The sequence below is a fragment of the Heliconius melpomene genome, chromosome 14 (genome assembly GCF_056956725.1).
Source record: "Heliconius melpomene rosina isolate 202511_hmr_F chromosome 14, ASM5695672v1, whole genome shotgun sequence".
Lineage (NCBI taxonomy): Eukaryota > Metazoa > Arthropoda > Insecta > Lepidoptera > Nymphalidae > Heliconius > Heliconius melpomene.
The window spans coordinates 5073932-5096076 of record NC_140402.1 but is presented as its reverse complement, the minus strand read 5'-3'; the positions used below and the strand labels follow the sequence as shown (position 1 = coordinate 5096076).

At 33.0% G+C, this 22145-nt stretch overlaps 1 protein-coding gene across 1 annotated transcript in view; it reads left to right on the top strand.

Annotated features, from left to right (window-relative positions):
• Nucleotides 1-22145, top strand: part of LOC146532078 (thrombospondin type-1 domain-containing protein 4-like) — a 72834-nt gene that overhangs the window by 33212 nt on the left and 17477 nt on the right. Inside the window, exons 6-7 of the mRNA XM_085197044.1 lie at nt 8-110; nt 1304-1434. Of these exons, the coding sequence (XP_085053170.1) occupies nt 8-110; nt 1304-1434 (234 nt within the window). The remainder of the gene's footprint in view (nt 1-7; nt 111-1303; nt 1435-22145) is intronic.

Here is a 22145-nt window from a genome sequence, read left to right as displayed (position 1 = left end):
TGCACAGGCTTGTCCAGGCGGAGAGAGGGATGTACGTGCGGAGCAGTGCTCGTCTTATGACCGCAGACCCTTTCGAGGAAGATATTATACTTGGGTACCCTACATTGACGGTAAGTATTGGACGTTGTTTTGTTACTTATTTTAATTATTACTTTTTTATTTTTTTAGGTAATTATAATTTTGTAAAATAATGTATAAAAAATATTTTATTTATTTAGAACAGAAACTAAATGAATTGAAATTATATATAAAAAAAAAAATAGCATTAGGCAGAGGGAACCTAATATTAAGACACTCCGTTCCCTACTTTCTGTCGAATTCTGGAAGCATTGCGTGTTGAGTGACAGAACTCAACGCCCACTTTACCTTGACACCAGAGCGAAGAAATGGAAATATAAACGTAAATAAATATTTCACTTTCTCGAATGGGGATCGAACCCACAACCGTCGCGTTACACACCCTTGTGCCGCTGCGCCATGACGGCCTTATCCCTATAAAACTAATAATAAATTAAAATCAAGTAAATAAATACTGGTTCCATTCTGATACCTCATTTATAACCAGCTAACGGTAATATTAATTCAAATAATTAATAACACCGGCAAATGGTAGATAAATTTAAACGAACAGTGTACATAATGTGACTTTGATAGCAACCTATAAACATTCGTTTGTTCTCGTCTGTTAGTCTGTGAGGATATTTCTAAAGCAAGTATTATATCTCGTGGGATATTGGGTATATCTCGTTTTAGTATGTGAAAATTATTTCTTTATGTTATTGAGGTTAATTGTGATGGGGTGTTTAGTTTTTTTATTATATTATTGACTTTAATATATCAGTAGACTGTTTTTAACATAAATGTTCTTTTTTTTATTAAGTATATCTATAAAGATCAAATAGTATTTGGTTGTAAATACGATTGTTGAGGTTTTGAATACAATTTTCAGGAATAAATTATTCATTTCTGTTCTGGTAAGACAAAGCATGACATTAAGAATTATGAATTTTGACATTAATTTACCAAATATGGATATATATATATATCTCATCTCTCTTTTATATTTATCTCGGATCTCAGTTTATTCTGTATGTATTGAGCGTTTGGAAATCCTAAATTATATTAAAAAATATGATATTATTAGAGCTATACCAAAGATAAAAACTCGTTTAATTTTGTTACTATTATATTTAACAAAATACAGATATTTTTAAGTATATAAAATTACAATTGTTCAATAGATCCTCTAATTAAATACAAAAATAAGGTAAATAAACAATTAAACTACAGACGTTATAACCAGGTGATGCCCCCTGCATGCTGAACTGCCGTCCGCTGGGGCAGCAGTTCTACGCGACGTTGGCGGTGGTGGCTGATGGAGCACCCTGCACGCGCCCCGGGCACCGAGCCGTGTGCGTGCAGGGCGTGTGTAAGGTTAGTAGGACTTTTTATGTTTATTATTCAGAGAGTGACTGTTTTTACGTGAAATATAGGTAAATCTCCATTTTTTAGGTTCCCTACATCGAAAGGAAAAAACGGAACCCTTATAGGATCACTTTGTTGTCCGTCTGTCCGTTCGTCTGTTTGTCTTAACCATTTTTCACAAGAACACGTGAAGTTCTCAAGTTAAAATTTATATAAAATATTTAGGTCTACTGTTTTTTCAATTTAATCCAATTTTATATACATATAAACTCAAACACTACTTGTATAATATACCTTTAGATTATAAATATTTTAATTATTTGTTGATATAAGGAAAACAGAGTTATGAGTGATATGTCACTATCTCTCTATCTGCATTCACTGTGACATACAGAAGGTGTGTAAATATATAAATGAACTATGAACTTAACAAATTAAATATCACCCGATTATATTATCGATGTAAAATATTTTTACCCCATACATTCACACTAACAACCATTTGTCACGATAGCGATAACGTCGCTATACAATATAAAGTTTAAAGAGACTCATTTCCGCTCACCGCAGTAGAACTATACATTAAATTTAAACATAATTAATTAGATCTTCCATCATTTAGCCAGTTCTTTATCTAGAGGTCCTGTACACGTTTCCTCTCATATTACAAGTCTGATATCGGAATTCACAATCAATTCTGAGTTCAAAATAAATCATATCATCTTCACGCTGTATCCCGCACACAGCAGATTGGACAGAGGGAATTTGAGGGAGGGGAACAGAGTGTCTTATCACAAAATTCCCTCTGTCTAACCTGCACAAGTAAGTAAACAGACTTTACGTGTTGAGTGGCGGAGCTTTTGCGGAGAGTCCGATCGATCTCGATATCAGAGCGAAGAAAAGGAAAAAAATAAATTTAAATAAATATTTAATTTCCTCGAGTGGGAATCGAACCCATAACCAGTCGTGTTTACAGTCGCACTCTGGTATCGGTATTCATAATCAACTCTGGGTTGACTGTTATTAACCCTCTATATTTATGACATCTCAGTTACAATTTCCACTCAATTCTCTAAGTAATTTACTACTTCATTCTTCATATAGTTTACATGTATTTCTAAGAAAATCATGTAATTGTGTCTAATAATAGATTGTCAAGTTTGTTGCGTTTGTCTCGTGAATTCCTTCCTTAAATATAGGTAATACGAGTATAAGAATAGCGTATAAGAGTATTATAAGAGTAGTATAAGAGTAGAGTTTGCTATCTACCAAATAGTATGACAACGGCTTTATAGAAATGTATTGTATTTTTAAAATACAATTTTCTATTATTTATATAAAACTACTTATATAAAGCTAGAAGTAATTTGACAATCGTAGCGCAGTGGTACAAGTGGTCAACCCGACGGTGTGTAGGTTTGATCCCCACTCTGATGTGATTGATTTCTTCACTCTGGCTTCAAGACATAGCACGGCGGTAAGTTCTGCCACTGCCTCTAGAATTGGGTGGAAAATTAATAGGGGAGTGTCTTAACACTATGCTTTATCTGCCTACTCTTTGATATGTGTGACGCAGCCTGAAGCTAAAAAAAAGCTAATTTTATATTTAATAGCTGAAAAAGAAAAACTATTTAAACTAATCAAACTTTATTTTAAAGTTTAAAATTATTACAAATTACAATTAAAGAGTCAAAAGCAGTAAAAAATTTTACTCTAAGCTTAATAAAATCAAGATAAAGTAGTTCAAGCATTTTCAAATTAAAATTAATTAACCTTAATACAAAAATATCAAAAATCGCACTTATAATAACAAAAATATTATAAGTAAATACATAAAAAAGTGAATTAAGGTTCCCAATACAGCATTTACGATATAACCAAGGTTACAGTTACGTTAATTACTGCACTCTAAATGCATTCTACTGCATTTGCAATTCAATGTGTGACATTAATAATTCGTGGACTGACTTCAAAAGGCTTCTGTTTTATATCACTTCGTTAATTAGATTTAATATTAACAAGCTATACAAATCAAATCAATTTAGCTTTACGCTGTATCCCGCATATAGCAGGGTAGGAAGAGGGAACCTAGATTAAGTTAAGATACTCGTTTCGCGAGCCATGTTGAATTGTGGAATTTAATGCCGGGCTTTTGCATTGTTGCCACAGCGAAGAAATGTATAAATCAAGGCAGAGGGAACCTAGTGTTAAGACACTCCGTTCCCGAATTCTGGAGGCATTGCGTGTTAAATGGCAGAACTCAACGCCGCGCTTTGGCTCGAAGAAATTAAAGTATGAATTTAAATAAATATTTCATCTCCTCGAGCAGGAATCGACCCCAAAACCAGTCGGTTTTGCAGTCACACTTTGTGGCCATGCCCCGACTGGCCTCTGGAGAAGAAATGAAAGTATTAATTAATGATAATAATTAATTCCCTCGACTGGGGATCGAACTCACAACCTTCGCGTTACAGTCCCTGCGCCATGACAGCCTCATACAAGCTATACAATATCGAATTATGTAATTTTGTATATTGTGACGATCGAATTTAGGTTTTAGGTCTTAAATTAACCGCAGCCGCAAATTGTACCACAAGCAACAATTTTATAGACTATTTATTTTAAGTGTTTGTATTATTGTTCCAAAACCCACTGTTCAACCATCTTGAGCAATACTTCGCAATTGGTGGCCCACTCGCGGCTTCGCCCGCATATCACCTATGACTTTATTAAAATACATATCATCATCACCATCATCATCATCAATACATATCATCATGTCAATCATCTTTCATAAGTCCGAGAAAGAGCAAGCACTGCACTTTAGGAGATGTCATTGGCGGCAAGGGCATCTCCAGCGGGACACAAGCCTAGGCATGCGGTCGTAAACAGAGGGTTGAATTGTTTTAATTTTACATTTTCTCGAAAAGTATATTATACGTCCAAATTTTAATGCAATAAAAGTCAAAGTTTAACTTCATTAAAATTCCTTGATAATGGAATAATTTTCGCTTGTTAATTTTAATATGCATGTCAAATAAATAACTGAAATATCACCTGGAAATTTTCAATTATTTTTTGTCACAAAATTCCTTATTGTGATTTATATATATAAGATATACGGTGTCACAGACTATTTTAGAACTAATGAAATTGTTTTTGTAGTACAACGTACTTGCATCCATCAGCTTTTCAACGTCCACTGCTGGAGGCCTCCCCTAATTCTCGCCACTCCGTACTTACGTATATTTAACTATTCCTAAAGCACACGTGGTTAAAGTAATTCGAGATTCGCGTTTACAACTATTGTTTTTCGTTATTTAAGGCTAACTAAGAATTGAAGAACACTATAATGTTATATTATAGCCTAAAGCACTCCTTAGGAATGTAGCTATCATACAAAACAAAAAAAAAGTAAATCCAATCAGTAGTTCCAGAGATATAAAACTTAGACAAACAAACAAACAAATTCTCCCTCTTTATTATATTAGTATAGATTCGACATGTGTTGTATTAGCTAGTAATAAAACATGAATTGGTTGCTAAGGTCTCGTACACGCTGACGTGCTTATGTAAACATACAGCTATGAATGAAACGTAATTTTAAACACAAAAGTAATTTGGCGTCTATTGTTGTTCAATATTGTTTAAGCTTTACTGGGATTTCCGCAATCAATGCCCGCCTTCGTAATGTCCGTTGTATTTGTTGTAAACGAATAAATAATAGGCTATATTAATTATATTGTATGGTAGAGGTCAGTGGTGGGGCCACAAGCCCCGTCAAGTAAACGCGACAGATTCTGGGTTCGATTCCCGCTCGAGGAAAAGAAATAATTAATATTTTCATCTCTTCGCTCTGGTGTTGAGGCATAGCACGACGATGAGTCCCGCCACTGCCTCCAGAATCGGCAGAAAGGGAAGCGGAATGTCTTAACACTAGGCTGTCTCTGCCTACCCTTTAATGTGCGGGATAAAGCGGGAAGCGAAAGAAAAGTACTTTAAATATCAAACTCTTTGTAAAGTTTCAAATTGCAATACGCATTTCCTCTACAATTCGGCGGAAAGTGGGGAGCGGTGTTTCTTAGACTAGGTTACCCTGCCGTGTGCGGGATAAAGCGTGAAACTGACAAAAAAAACAATTCATTCAAGTGACTCACATCAGTTTTATAAATAAACTTAGCACTAAAGACCACACTCTCCGTTTCGCAACGCGCGTAACATAAGAAATTACATCGCATTGGAGCAATTGCTATTAATTACACACTTACAATGTCTCAGTCGCTACCGCGAAATCGATCGTTGCCTTTGATCGCGTCGATTGCCGAGATAATAAAATATACGAGTTATTGATGAGTTTTGACAGCGAACGTGTAATGTCTAGACATTTGTAATTTTTATATGTTTTGTCTAACTGGATGTAATGCATAGTTATGCTTTTTACAGTTTATGAACGTTTGTTGTAGAAAAAATGCTATATATATGTACAGGATAGCGGATGGGTCCGAAAAGCTGAGGATCGATTGTGGTGGCGAGAATCGGGGAAGGACAAAAGATGGCTATTGATGATGATGATGATGATATAAGTACAATGAAGTTTCGCGTTTGACTGTAAGGTCGACGGTTGTAGGTTCGATTCTCACTTGGTGGGTAATTATTTTAATTTTTCTACTCTGGCTGTTGATGTTCAACATTCGACATGCAATATCTCAGGTATTTGGTAAAAAGTGGGGGTAGATTGTCTTTTTTCTATTCGTTCCGTTTTGCAATTCGGAAAAAAACGTTTAGTTAGGTTTTTTTTATATATAAACAATTACGACTTTTTGTCTGTATATTGATATAATTGATATGGGTTAACGTGTTGGTATTTAGTTCAATTCCGGTATATATATAGCTAGGGAGTAATTTATTTTTTTATATTGACAATTTTCATATGAGAAAGAATCTTTAATATTTCAAATATTACTTCTCTCTATGTCCAGCAGTGGGCAATGATAATGAAAAAAATGTAGTAACTATAAATGTATATTCCTTGTTTTTAATTTGTAACTTTAACATGCACATGTTTATCTACATGCGTATTTTATCAATAATTATTAATAAAATAAACAAAACTATAGGTATACAATTATATTCAACAAAACATATATCTAAGGCTTTACATACATATATTGATATGATGTGTGCTCTATAAAACATAGAGTTGCAACACTGTAGGACCAAGGACGGGCGCGTCGTAATAGTAAATTATTTGAACTATTGTTACTTATGTTAGTGCTGTGATAATGGTTCTGCAGTGTAGTGTTTATTGCTCATTTAGCGTTCGAGTACAAGATCTAAAGCATTTGTGAGCTTTAAGCTTTGTAAATCTTCATTATATTGTAAAAGTTTCAATAGAAGATAATTGAGGCCAGTCGTGGCACAGGTGTTCAAATAATGGCGATAGGTAATGGGTTCGATTCCTCGAGGGAATGAAATATGTAAATTTTTAGTTCTTCACTTTGGTGTTGAGGCAGAGTTTCTCCAGAATTCGGTGGAAAGTGGAGAGTTAAGTATCTTAGCATTAGGTTCCTTGTGTTTACCCTGTTACTTGGGAGATATGCCACGAATCTGAATAAAATAAATAACATTAATTCCTTTCGTCATAAATAAATTGAGTTAATTAACTAGAAGGACATATTCAAACACTACCATCGAATTCTTCAAGCAATTAGCTTCAAAACATTAAAGCTTACGCATATACATAGAAACCATTAACACCATTTTATTACCAAAAACATTACGACAAACTTCACTAAAATAATAATTATATGTGACTAAACTCATAAATTTAGAGTCCAGGCGCCACCTATGAACTAAAGCCATATTTGGAACGAAAATCGCTTTTATTTGCAAATAAGTATAGATTTACAGTTATTTATAGTTATTTATAGTACAGTTGTATGGTAATTGTGCGGTAGATTAAAGGGTTTCTGGTTGTTAGGTATTCTATGTTTATTACGTCGGCTTTCAAATGTAACAATTTTGTTGTATCTATCTATGTATTTTAAAGTAATTTATTTGTTTGTTGATTGATGATTTAAAATTGTAAGGTGTGAGTTGTAAATCAAAGTTGCTTAAGTTAAAATGGCGTATAATATTGTGAGAAATATATATCACCTATCCAATTATTTTAGGTATAATAATATATATAGTTATTTTGTATATTGTGAAATTTTATCATGAAAACGTATAGGGAGGGAACTTAGTGTTAAGACACTCCGTTTCCCGGCATGTGTTCAGTGGCGAAACTCAACGCCGCGATTTATCTAGACACTAGAGACACTGTGAAACTTTACCTTTAAAACGTTTTTTTTAAAACAAATTTTGAATATACTGAAAATTACTAAACAATCATTGTAAATCTAGTCGGTGGTTTCCCACCGTTACAATCGCGATGAGTGACGCCGGCGCCAGCGCCTATCATCCGTCGGTCACCACATGACCTAAGAGCCTTATTCTTATAATAGTTACGTAAAATTATTAGGAAATATTATTATAAGAAATATATAATATTTTGAAAACTATGCTATTATAAGTTAAAAATGTATAGAACATTTTATATGATAATAAATAAAGATTATTTAGATTCATTGTGTATTCCGCATATAGTAGGGTAGGCAAAGGGAACTCGACACAATTAAGACACTTTCATTCCCCTCTTTTCCCAGAATTCTTTAGACATTGCTTGTTGACGGAACTCTGCTAGTCGTGGCGTGCAATATATGATATTTTCCTTTTCTTGCTCTGGTAACGCGGCGTTGAGTTACGCAACACAACAGTGTCAACAATGTTTCCAGAACTCGGTGGGACGGTGTGTGTGTGGCGGGAAGTTTCATCATGGGAACTCCTTCCTCCTGGCATTAATCCCGGCTATTGCCAGGGTCTGCCTTCCTACACAACCTACTCCACTTTGCACGATCTTTTGCATCCTCGGTGGTTAGACCATTGGCTCTCATGTCCTGCATCACGACATCCAACCAGCGCTTCCTTGGGCGTCCGGGAGGTCGCACCCCAGGGACTGGTATAGCAAGGCACTTGCGTCCGACATAGTTCTTAGGCCGGCGCGTAACGTGGCCAAACCATCTCAAGCGACTCTCTTGGAGCTTATCCGCTACGTCACGGACCCCAAGACTACCTCGAATGAATGTGTTGCGTATGCGGTCAGACCGCGTAACGCCGCACATCCACCTCAGCATCTTCATTTCCGTGACGTGAAGCTCCTGAGTGTGCCGAGATAGTGCTGGCCAACATTCGCTGCCGTATAAAAGAACCGGTCGGACGATGCTCTTGTATATCAGCCCCTTGAGCTTGGGCGGTATTCTGCGGTCGCAGACCACACCAGTGACCTCCCGCCATTTGGCCCAGGCAGCGCTTATCCGGCCATGGACATCGTGATCGATGCCTCCAGACTCGTGCATAACGGATCCAAGGTACCTGAACTTCTCCGACTTAACGGCTGGCTCAGGACCTATTAGGATGGTGCTCGAGTCCCGGCTCCCGCAGGCCATGTACTCATGTAGTTGTAGTTTCATCATGGGAACGGAGTGTCTTAACATTAGGGTCCTAGGTTTCCTCTGCCTACTCTCCTATCAGCGGGATACAGCGTGAAGCAAAAAAATAATAAAAAGTGTACCTATAACAATAAATTCCAATATTCTTGGAATAAGTACAGCTACAGTCCTTAACAGGAGAAAACTAAGCATTCTCTTATTTATGTAAAAACGTATGCAAAGGTATGTTTGCTTAAACACGTCGTGAATATTGTACATACGAGATTGGTAAGTAGCTTACTATCTTAGGACATTTACATATACTTACATTTACTTGCCGTTTGATACTATCGCTGTTTATTTAAATACTTCTATAAATATATTTAAGCGTATAAAAACATAAATGTAAAATGAGAGCCAAGTTAAATGTTAAGTGATACGTCGTTTCCGATTTTAGCAATTTCACTTGTGATAAAATTCAAGCAAAATTCTAAATTTTATTCGGAAATTATTTACGTATAAGCTTTATTATATGCAAATTAGTGTACTTCCAGTTTCTATTGGACAATTAGGTTAGTATTTGGAGCCTGGTGATAAGAAATAGCCAAGTTAAATTTAGATTTTGAATTCCCCGAGTGAACCAAAACTTGACACCCATATGGTATATGTTTCCTCATTATTTTATGGGTGACGTCGAGAACATCGAATTAGTTAACATTTAACTTGGCTCCAGTTTTCACTTGGCTGTAAACGTTGGCGCGTGTCTTGGTTTTCCTTTTAAACAAATTGATTGAAAGTAGAAATAGCCATGATAGTACCATAGGTTTTTATGTGCAATTTATTGATATATTATACGAGTATTTACGATCGCCCTTGGCTAACAGTTATACTACATCGTTTTGTATTAAAAGATTAACCTTTGAAATTCATATCTTAAAAGATTTCACTGCCAAACTATGTATGTCAATGGCCCAATATTATATTTTATGTTTAGCTATAAATAATGAACGGCATTCTGGTTGTAACATTGCTCTAAATACCCAAATTACACAAAAAAAAAACATCTTCACGCTGTATCCCGCACACAGCAGGGTAGGCAGAGGGAAACTAGTGTTAAGACACTCTGTTTCCCACTTTCTGCCGAATTCTGGAGGCATTGCGTGACAGAGCTTTGCCTCGAAACCAGAGTGAAGATATGGAAATAGCTATAAACGTAAATAAATATTTCACTTCCTCGAGTGGGGATCGAACTCACAACCGTGGCGTTACAGTCACACCCTTGCACCGCTGCGCCATAACGCCCTCCCAAATTACACAAGCTATTATTATTTACGAATCCACAAATAATTTCATTCATGTCTTGCTGTATATTAAGATATGAAACAGAAAACGCCTTGATGCCACTTAGCTACAGATAAACAAAGGATAATAGAAATATACAAATACATAGATAAATAATCGAACGCTATAATAGTTATTAATATATAGAAACGTAAACAAACCACCTAAATGCATTGTATGACGCAATTTAGCCAATGCCGTTATAGAGTAGTGCTAGAATACTAGGGATTGCTAAATATTTTTTTAGATAAATGATCCAATTAATGCAAAATATTTTTAAATGAATAAAAAATATAAATTTTGTTTGTTTTTTACTAGTTTTAAACAAACAAATTTAATATAATTTTTTATACAATATACAAACTCTTTAAATATATAAAATGAAATGTCAGCCTATCAATTATATAGTTAATATTTCATTGGGCAGTGGTACTTCAATCTCCTTCGGGGAAACAATTATTGTTAAACGAAGGAGGACGGAGTGTCTTACCACTAGAGTCTCACTGCCTACCCTACTAAACGCAGTACAAAACGGAAAGAAATAGTTTTAGTTACTTATAAAAGTTAATTCGTGACAAATAATGGAAAATTGCTGTGTAAATTATGCAGGACTCGTTTGAGTAATTATATTACAGCGGGTTGTTTATTATTGTCGTGAGCTTATCCGCGATGAAGTTTATTTCATAGCGCGGCACATTTGCGATTATACCAGACAAGATAATATTGACAGAACACGCTTATTATTCCTAATTAGATCAGCTTCACGCTGTATCCCGCACACAGCAGGGTAGGCAGAGAGGAGAAGAATTTCTGCCTAATTCTGGAGGCATTGCGTGTTGAGTGGCAGAACTTAACGCCGCGGTTTGCCTCAACACCAGAACGAAGAAATGGAAATATAATCGTAAATAAATATTTCATCCTAATAATAATGTCCTAATTAGATATAGATAGATATAAGATCTATTCCGTAAATATTTTATCTTTTACAAATATTGAGATTTTAGTTAAGTAAGCATTTTAACGTCAAAATTAACATATTAACGTTTTATATAAGATAATACTTTAATTATCAATAATTTAAGTAATAAATATAAGACTGAAATTGCCTTAGCTACTGGTCTTGAAACTGGTTACATTTAGGCTCGTGTACCGTAATGCTGGTGCTATCTTATAATATACAAAGCAAGATTGCATTAAGAGTTAGTCAGTCAGTCAGTCAGTTCTGATCGGAGTAGAGTTCAGTGTGCAACAAGCCGAGGACCGAGGACCGAGAAACCCGAGGTTTCCACATATGAGCGTTGGCGCCTGGTCCACGCCAGTAGTGCACGATCGGTCTGCGACATCGACACGTATCGGGAAAATCGTCAACTGTGAAATTACTATTCGGGTTATTCGATAAAGTCATTAAAAAATCGAATATCACAAATATCTATTTGTGTTCAGTGATTATTTATCGGTAAAATGTGCAAATCGATAGTGATTTCGTTTTAAGTTTCAGTAATTTTTAAATCGATTCGTATTTAGCTTAATTTTAAAATATTTTGATATTCGTCGTCATGAATTAAAAAAAGTGATGATAAGGGTTCCGTTCCTATCTTTTAAGATACGGAACCCTAAAAACAACACAATACAAGTCAATAAATGTTTTATCAACAACCCAATAAAACGGGTGCTAAGAGCTCCTTAGGCATAACAATAAAAAAAACACCTTCTATACAAATAATGAGAAATCCTTCTTTTATACTTCCCGTTGGAGATTTAAGCAAATAATTTAATTTCCGTTAAAACTCTCTTATAATGACAATTATAGAGCTGTGTGAAGTGATGTAGCACAATGACATTTCTATGTTAATTTAATTGCTGTCAAATATTGAATACATACTAACAATGATTTCTGAGATGCATTCTTATGTTTGTTTATTTAATTTGACTCTGTAAATAAAAGATGAATGAGTTAAAATCGATATCATTAAGTGTTGTTTAGTTGAGGCCATTTGAGCATAGGGGGTTAAGTGTGTGACTGTAAATGGTGGTTATGGGTTGGATTCCCATTCGAGGAAATGGTATATCGCAGTACCTTTAGAATTATATTGATCTTTCATCATCATCGTGTTTGTACAAAAATTAAGCTTACAAAATCGGTTTAGATGATTGATATAGTAGTAAATGTTTTTTAAACTAATTGTTGATTTATTTATCTATAAGTATATTTTTTTTTCTCAAAATTATGGCTTTAGTTTGATTAGGTCACTATAATTGCGTCACTAAAATGTATATTGTCATTTCTTTTGCTCTAGTGTCAAAATGCAAAACGGAGTGTTTTAACACTAGGTTCCCTGCTATCCTGCTGTGTGCGGGATACAGCGTGAAGCCGATTTATGAATTGGGTTTCGTCTATCAATTAGTATTTCAAGTTGGTCTCGAATGTGTTTAGTTAGTGCTAATTAAAATAGGTCAAGCTTCCTTATGAGTTAAGATAAAGATGCATAGCCTTACTGGATGCAGGTTAGTGGTATAATGGACGCGTTCTTTTATGTGTAGGTAGAAATGGAAATATTATAATGATATTATATGAACACTAAAATATTTTATCATTTCATTTTATCATTTAACGAAATTTTCGAGATGAATTAGGGCTTTCAGCGAAATAAAAAAATATAAAAAAACTAATTTGCATGGCATTTATGTATTCCGCCACATACAATAAAATTGGGTTAAACTTGGAGAATAATATTTTATCTTAATAGATAATTCTCATTCTAACGTTTAGCTTAAAGCAAACGACGTTTATTTAATTATCAATTTATACGAGCAAAAAAAAATTAAGTAGGTAACATTTTTTACTTCAAACAGTACTATGCTTATTACCATAAATTAATATAATTAAAAAAAACCTCCATAAACAATTATAAACATGAAAATCGGGCAAGTATGTAAATTGGGACCGTTGGAACTTATAACGACTCCCGACTCCTTTATCAACAAGTCGATTCGTAGCTCCCAACGGTAATACGAGACCGTTTTAACGAAACCGTCTACCATTTAGTTGGTGTTTGCTTCTCTTTTTGTGGCAAATCGAATTACTCTATTTGTTTGATCTAAGATTACTTGCTATTTTTAAAAGTGCAGTTGTTTTTTGTTAATAAATTGAAGCTTTTAATGCTAGAGATATAGAGATGTCTCTTTGATGTTTTTTTAATGTTTTTAAATGTTTGGCTTATGGTTTTCTTATCGTAATTAAGAAAGTAATAATAAATATGTAAACATTTTGTTATTTGCATAAATATAAACTTAAGTTTGACAAAATTTAAGATTCTGCGAATAATATGCCTTAAGTGACGTGTTAAATTAGGTAAAACGTTATCCAAATTGAGGCCAGTCGTGGCGCAGAGGCACAAGTGTGTGATTGGTGATGGGTTCGATTTCCACTCGAGGAAATGAATTAATATTTAAATTTATGTTTTCATGTGCTGCTGCCGAATTAAGCCAGTCAATGCTTCCAGAATTTGGAGAAAAATAGGGAACGGAGTGTCTTAACACTAGGTTTCCTCTGCCCACTCTGATACAGCGTGAAGCTGATTTAATTTTATTTATTTCACTAATAGAAAACTAAATATTGTTGATTTACGGCTGTCCAAATATGAAGAACTCCAAAAGTTAATCAAATAGTTTATGACATATTAAACGTCAGCTGGCGCGTGGCGAATGGTACTTAAATTTTGCTATCGTCATTCGAGGAGGAGTTCGGTGTTAATTTTTCGTCAACATTTTATTAGACCGACTATAAAAACTATATAAAAACGCCACCAAGTGACTGTCAACAAATTGGGGTTATTATAAGGTTGACTACTCCGGTGTACCTCTACAGTTCTATAGTTTCTAGACAATAGGGTCGATAGGGTTGGTAAATGTAATTTATTCGGTTTTTAATATAATATTACTATATGAAATAAATATATTTAAATGTCTAAAACTGTAAATAAATATTTATAAAATCATTACATTATTATTATTTAATAAGCGCCAAGCGCGGCGTTAAGTTTCACTATTCAATACACAATGCCTCCAAAATTCGATGGGAAATGGCGAACATAGTGTCTTGACACCAGGTTCCCTCTGCCCTACCCTGCTATATGCGATATACAGCGTAAAGATGAAATAATTAATTTGTCATTATTCAAAAATGCATTGAAAAAATTATATTATAGTACTTTTACGTCGCTTGTACGAACTATACATTTTCTATATATTAAAGTATATTATGTACATGTATTTGATTTTTTTTATTTATAAATATAAATGAATTATTTCCATACAACATTTACAACCCTAAACACTGTGTGATAATTGGATAGGAGAGGACATCTTTGTTTCGAAGTATTGTCATTAATCATCGTTGTGTTTCTTCGAAATTAATATCTGTGTCAGCACTTCGACGCCTTTTAAGTAATTTAAAAAAAAAACAATTATTTTTAAATCTAATAGTTTTGTTAAATATAGTTTTATATTAATAAAAACTATTAAATTTAAAAATTAATAGTTTTTACTAGATATTTTATTTTATACACACGTATTACTAGAAGATAAATTATAACAATAAAATATTTATAATCTATGTTATAAAATAAGTCATGTAAAACAGTCACGTACTAATACAAGTTTATTACATGTTATATTTAAAAACTACAATTACATAATCGTTGTCCTATTCGAAAACACGAAAGATTTATTACTATCAGGTCCTTAGGATCTATCTATCTTTTTATTTATCTTTTTTTTTTAATATATAATAGACTTGTAACATTTTACGTGTCGCCTCTTATGAGCGATAGCCCTAATAAAGTTTTGGTTGAGTTTACAGATATATTTTATGAGCACAATTTGTTTTTTTTATCTGTTTCTTCAATTTTTGTTTATCTGTGTACAGTTACTGTACTAGTGTTTACGCTTAGACGGTACTATTGTTTTTAATAAAAAAATAACTTGTCTAGTGTATTTCTATATATTCTTTTTATTTACTTTTTTAATGTTTTATGTAACTGTTACTAGTATAATACAGTAAATTATGTACCTTAATATATTTTTTAAAATTAATTTATATGTGTAGAAACTCGATTTAGGTCAAATAATAAAAAATAAACGAATGTAACAAAAACAGAACATAAATTACGTTCCTTTAAATGTTAAAATAAAGTAAAATATCAAAACTACAATCAACGCTAACGACCGTCGCCAACACAATCACTATATGCTCAGACATTGTCTTATATAGAAACGTTTTAAACATAAGTGTAGGCAGTTCTTAAAAGCTTTTAATTTTTTTATTTTATATTAATTGACATATTTAGTGAAGACATTTGACCAAATTAAACCAATATACATCACTTTAAGTGATATAATTTATTAACCGTATTAAATATATTAATATCGTCATTGACCAGCTATTTTAATGGCGGCAGTTCCCTTCAATGCTTTGTGACGAATTGCAGTTAAATTATGTTTCTGACAACGAGAATGCCTAATCTAAAATATTATAAGTATTATATTGTCATGTAATTTATTTATTATATATGATTTATGTAGATTATAATACTTATTGGATAGGTAAACTGGTAATAAGTATGCGCATAACTCTTTATACAAAATTTATAATATTCAGTACTAGCGACCGGCTCGCGGCTTCGCCCGCTAATACTACAATTATTTATTTTGTTATCTAAATTACGTCTGTGATCTGATAATATTATAATTTTAAAGACAATATACATACATAACTTTTTTTATTTATGAAACGATTTAAATAAAAGTTTACTTTAGTTCAATAGTGAAAACTGCATTTAAATTAGTCAAGCTGGTTCTGAGATTAAAATGAACAAACACACAGACACCACTGAAGACTAAATGTATAATAGACAAAAAATTAAAAAATCATTGTTTTGGGTTCTATTCTATCAATAAATATTAAATTTTTCACATATCCTCCATATACAGACAGCGGTGAACATTTTTATTATACATATGTAATAGATATCCATGCGTTACTGGTACCTGAACTAAGAGATCCATTGCAATGCTAACTAGCTATAGCTGTATTCTCTTGACATAAATCCATTCTTTATGTTTTCGGAAGCTTCTCAGAATCCAATAGTGAAAACCGCATCTAAATCGGTAGATAAAGTCATAAAGTCGATTCTGAGATAAGCAGTAACAAACGCACAGACAAACAGACAAAATTTCTAAAAATCATTGTTTTAGGTTCTATTAGGTTAATGAAGGTTCCCAATAACATTTTTTTTTAAATATCTTCCAAGTACAGACACCGACCGTCTTACGATTTTATTATAAGTATAGATTCACTTTACAGTACTACATTCTCAACAATTACAATGACAAATGCATGTAATTTCGTCTGCCCCATATAAAGCTCCAATCTTGAAGATAAACGAAATTTTGCCTATTGCGTGCACTCCGCCGTAGGACATCAATCTCTCCCTATCGTGACAGAGATATTTGTTATTTGGACATGTCTTCATATTCCACTGAAATATATTAGCTTCAATTATAATATTATGGTTTTGGATGTGATGTTGCATATTCTAGATGACAATGGATTCAGATCTACATGGAGACGATGGTAATCTGTTTAAGAAATTGTTTCTTTTTATGCATAAAGTTTCTTTAAACTCCGCTTCCATTAAGACACTTTCCTTTCCCATTTACCCTCTTATTCTGGAGGACCTGTTCAGTGGGGAAACCAAAAAAAAAAAGAAATGAAAATATTGAATATTTTTGAGTGAAAATCGAACCCTGCGCCACAACTGGCCTCTAAATATATAATATAAATTATTAACAACAAATAACATTACTTTGCTAAGGAAACAGAAATGTTCGTATTATATACACATTAGGTCATTTAAGACATGACGTAACAGAACCGCGATTCAGACAGCTTACCCGACCGCGACCATTTAATCATTCTTAGTCTAGGCCGCCCTCAATATTGATACATTTGGGATCATCCACCCGTTACAATAGCAGAGAGCTCTAGAATCCATTGAATAGTACATCTGTTGGCGTCCAGCCATCAACGGGTTTACGAGCTTAGGAAAATTCGAAGTATGTCTTTAGTATATAGGCCAGTCGTGGCGCAGGGGCAAGTGGTTGTGGGTTCGATCCCCGCTTGAGGAAATGAAATATTTATTTCAATTTATATTTTTATTTCTTCGCTCTGGTGTCGAGCACCATTGAGTTTCGCTTTTAAGCACAGAATGGAGGAACCAATGGAGTGTTTTAGCACCCTAACCTAGGATGTTAGGCAGATGCTGTGTGCGTGATACAGCGTGAAGCTGATTTCTTTTGATTTTGCTTCTAGTATGTGTTCTCAGCCTATTTATAAAACTAACTGCAGTTAAATTTCATATAATATTTAACGGCTGTAAGCCTTAGCGCGCACTGGTAACTTTTGTCACGGTGACAATAAATTTTTTGTCACTGATATGTCACCATACTTTTCGCGACTGCGCGCACTTGCGATGACAATGACGAAATTTTTTACATTTGATAAAATGGATCTCGAAGAGATGATTGTCTGTGCACTTATATTAAGAAATAGAAAAAAAAGCAAATGTAGAAAATATTGGCTTTCAACTTTTCATTTGTCTTAGAGCAATGGCCTCAACTCAATTTCGTCAATCAGTATTGTCATTGTCTATTTTATCTTCATGAAAACACACGTTTTGCCTTGGTGATGAACTTGACGCCATTCTTGAAAAAAAAATTCGGTGCTGCAATGCAACACGCTGCTGTTTCATATTTATGCGGAAGACGACTAGTATGGAAACCGCAAGGGGGAGGTGACATTTAGTTGCTAATGCGCGCACGGGCATACAAATCTATGGACGCGGTGACAGTTGCGTCACCGGCGTGTTGCCGTCCTCCGCGGACAAAAAGTCACCCAATTGTCACGTATCCAAATGCGCGCACCTTCATTAAGTGTAATGTACACGGTGACAGTGACGCAACAGTCACGGTGACAAAAATCACTAGTGCGCGCTATACCTTAATTTTAGTATCTATTAAAAATGCAAGATGTTTGTTTGATATTCGCAAATTATTGTGATTACCTTGTTCTATATTTTTAATGTTTTTATGCAGTTTTCTTTGTAATGTAAAATTTAGAATTTGATAATATTTTCTAAGTAAGTAGGTTAGTGTTACAGGTTAATGCATTTTTTTTTATTTCTTGCAAGTGTATAAAAATACTAATTATAATTTGTCAGTTTCTTTGAAGATTTAATATGTTAAAATTTTTAAAAGAATATTTCTATTTTATTTCAACTTCACGCTGTATGTGGATAGGCAGAGGAAACCTAGTGTTAAGATACTAGGTTCCCCACTTTCCACAGAATTGTTGAGGCATTGCGAGTTGAGTGGCGGTACTCAACGCTGGAATAGAATCGAACACGCTTATCCCCTACAACGACGACCTTTCCCATATACTCGTACCTACACTAAATACTACACCTCGGATTAAACCGTTACATACCAACTTCCTGATTCTAAATAAGATGCTTACTTGCTATAATCTATATATATAAAAGGACTTGTCCTCACTGACTGAGGTAAGACGCACGCACAGCCGTAACCGCTGATGGTAGAAACGTGGAATTTGGACAGATGTTTACTTTCATATTCTGGACATCCACTAAGAAGGGATTTTGAAAAATTTTAATCCTAAAGGGGTGAAATAGGGGTTCAAAGTTTGTATGGAAAAAAAATTAAATCTTCACCGATTTTTATAAAATTTGAAATTTAGATTTTTAAAAGTATTTAATTGAATACGTGTTTCATCGTTTTCTAGAATTCTTCTCCTAAGGGTGCAAATAAGGGGTTGAAAGTTTGTATAGGTTTTTTTTAAATTGTCACCAATTTTTATAATATTTGAAATTCAGACTCTTAAACGTATATAATTAAACACATGTTTCATGGTTTTCTAGAATGCACCCCTTAAGGGTGCAAATAAGGGGTTGAAAGTTTGTATGGGAAAATTCTTAAATCGCCACCGATTTTTATAAAATTTGATATTTAGACTCTTAAAAACATTTAATTGAACATATGTTTCATGGTTTTCTAGAATTCACCCCCTAAGGGTGCAAATAAGGCGTTGAAAGTTTGTATGGAAAAATCTCTAAATCGCCACCGATTTTTATAAAATTTGAAATTTAGACTCTTAAAAATATTTCATTAAACACATGTTTCATGGGTTAATAGAATTCACCCTTAAATACGCAAGCGAAGCTGCGCGCGTCCGCTAGTCTTGAAATATTCCTAATTGCATTACATACCGTACGTACCTCAAAGAGATTGAAATATGACAAATTAATGCTAATATTATAATCCGTTGCGAATGCAATACCTTTAATGTTCCCAGTTGCTTATATAAAGATATCAGTGGGATTTAGGTGTTTAGGCTGGCTTCGATTTCGCGAGATCAAAGAGTATATCCACTTGGCAGCTATTATGATTCATAATTTAGTTTAAATTATTTGGTTTAGCTCTATGGCTTGTATTGTGATGTCATTTAAATATTAGAATGTTATTCTGTTGATATGTATGGTAGAATGGGATATGTTAGGGAAATATTTATATTTTTTTGAGACGAGGAACGAAAATGTAACAAATAAAATATAAAAATTTTTTCATTAAAAAAATTAAAACGATAAGAATCGAATGAAAAATAATAAAATAATCTCTTACCTAAATCTCTTAAATATTAACCTCAATAATGATGTTTTCAAAGTAATGTTAAATATATTTAAGTAAATTGGAGAGCGCCAAACAAGCAATGATTGAACATCATTAAATTACCGTAAATTAAAAGAAAAAACCAAATTAAATTAATGAAATCTCAAGCGATCGTTTAAAAATTTCGAAAAATGTCTTAAGAATAAATTATTTTATTTAAAGAACTAAGTTATTAAGGTTAACATTAAAATATTTATACTTTTATGCTTTTTAATTTTTTTACTACGGTATTTTTTTCTTAGAATGTTTTTATTACATAAATTATCGTAATTAAAACTTTTATTTATATTATATTTTATTTGCATATAAATATATCGAAATATTATTTTTATAATTTATTGAAAGCCGTAAGCTTTGCAGCCTAAGGCTTTTATGACGTCGTGCTCATTAAAAGTGACCTTCGTTGACATTATTAACTTACGTCGTGAGAACATGATATATCGGTTAATGATTTTGAATTGTTATTTTATATTATTATTTATTTTATTAGATGCAAAAGGAATTAATTATTTAATCTATATAATTAAAATAATTACAATATTTTATTACTTATGTAAATAAATATTATGGAAGTTGAAGGACTCGAAAAGTTCGTAAAAAATTATAAAAGCTGAAAGCTACTTTATTTGTTTGATTTATAATATTTTCTTTTTCATTGAACACTTATAGCTGTTTAAAATTTCGCGGTAAATAAAAGCAAAATAGCAAATCAACGAAGAAAATGAAAATTTCCGTACAACATTAACGGGATTCCTATAAGGAAATGTGTTCTTAATCTGAAATAAATTACCTTCGTGGTTTAACACAGAAACAAGAGAAGATGACGCCTCTATCTACGATATCTATCATTTTTGTGATTATTGTAAGTACCTGTCATATTATTATTATTAAGTATCTAATTTATTATTATTTTTAATAGTATAGCTATTTTAAACACCTTAAATATAAAGCTTCATATTTTTTATAGGTAGGTTAGGCCGAGGGAACCTAGCTAACTAAGCTAACTAACCTAACTAAGTTTCCTATTTTTCACCGATTTCTAGAGGCATTGCGTGTTGAGAACTAAAATCAGAGTAAAGAAATGAAAATATTAAATATTTCATTTCCTCGAGTGGGAATCGAACCCGCAACGTATCGCGTTTACAGTTACACTTTGTGCCTCTGCATCACGATTGGCCCCCTTTATTATTAATCTGTATCTAGTTTATTATTATTTTTAATAGTAGAAGAAGCTTCGAATAAATTTTTAATAATCATTTTGATTGAAAATTATTTAATAACTTAAATACGCAATTACTACTTAATAATTATTTAATAACGCAATCATTTTATTTATTTTATATATTTATTATTAATTATATTATTTACTATGTTCATATATAACGTCGAATAATTACTATAATTTGAATAAAATCGTAAATATACGGCTTAAGTTTCGTCTAGGTATTCTAGAGGTATATAAATCTATCACATATATGTTCATTACATATTTATAATATTCATTAATATTTTTTTCTTACTTTTGTAATGTTTTTAAACAAATTAACTATGAAACCTTATTTAACTCTAATACCTACTAAGTAGTATTTGTTATACATTCGTGGTGCAGGAGCACAAGTGTGTGCTTGTATACGCGATAGGTTCGACTCCCACTCCAGGAAAATAAATATTTAATATTTTCATTTACTTGCTCTGGTAACGAGGTAAAGCGCGGCGTTGAAATCCGCCATTCAACAGGTTAAGCCTCCGAAAATTCAGTGGAAAATGAGGAATAGAAGTATTCTAAAGCGAATGAAATGTCTTAACAGTAGATTCTCAGGTTCCTTTTGCCTTCCATGTGCAGGAAGAATCGCATAACTAAACTTCGCACTTTATTCAGCCAGATCGGTAAAACATCTTTATAATTAATGTTAATATTCCTGGTGGGATATGAACCTATAACCAGTTATACAAGTCCTGACTACATCATGACGTATTTAATATGCTCATAGGTATATACACATATAAACTTTTACATTCCAAGTTAGTTTCTTACAATGTAAGTAT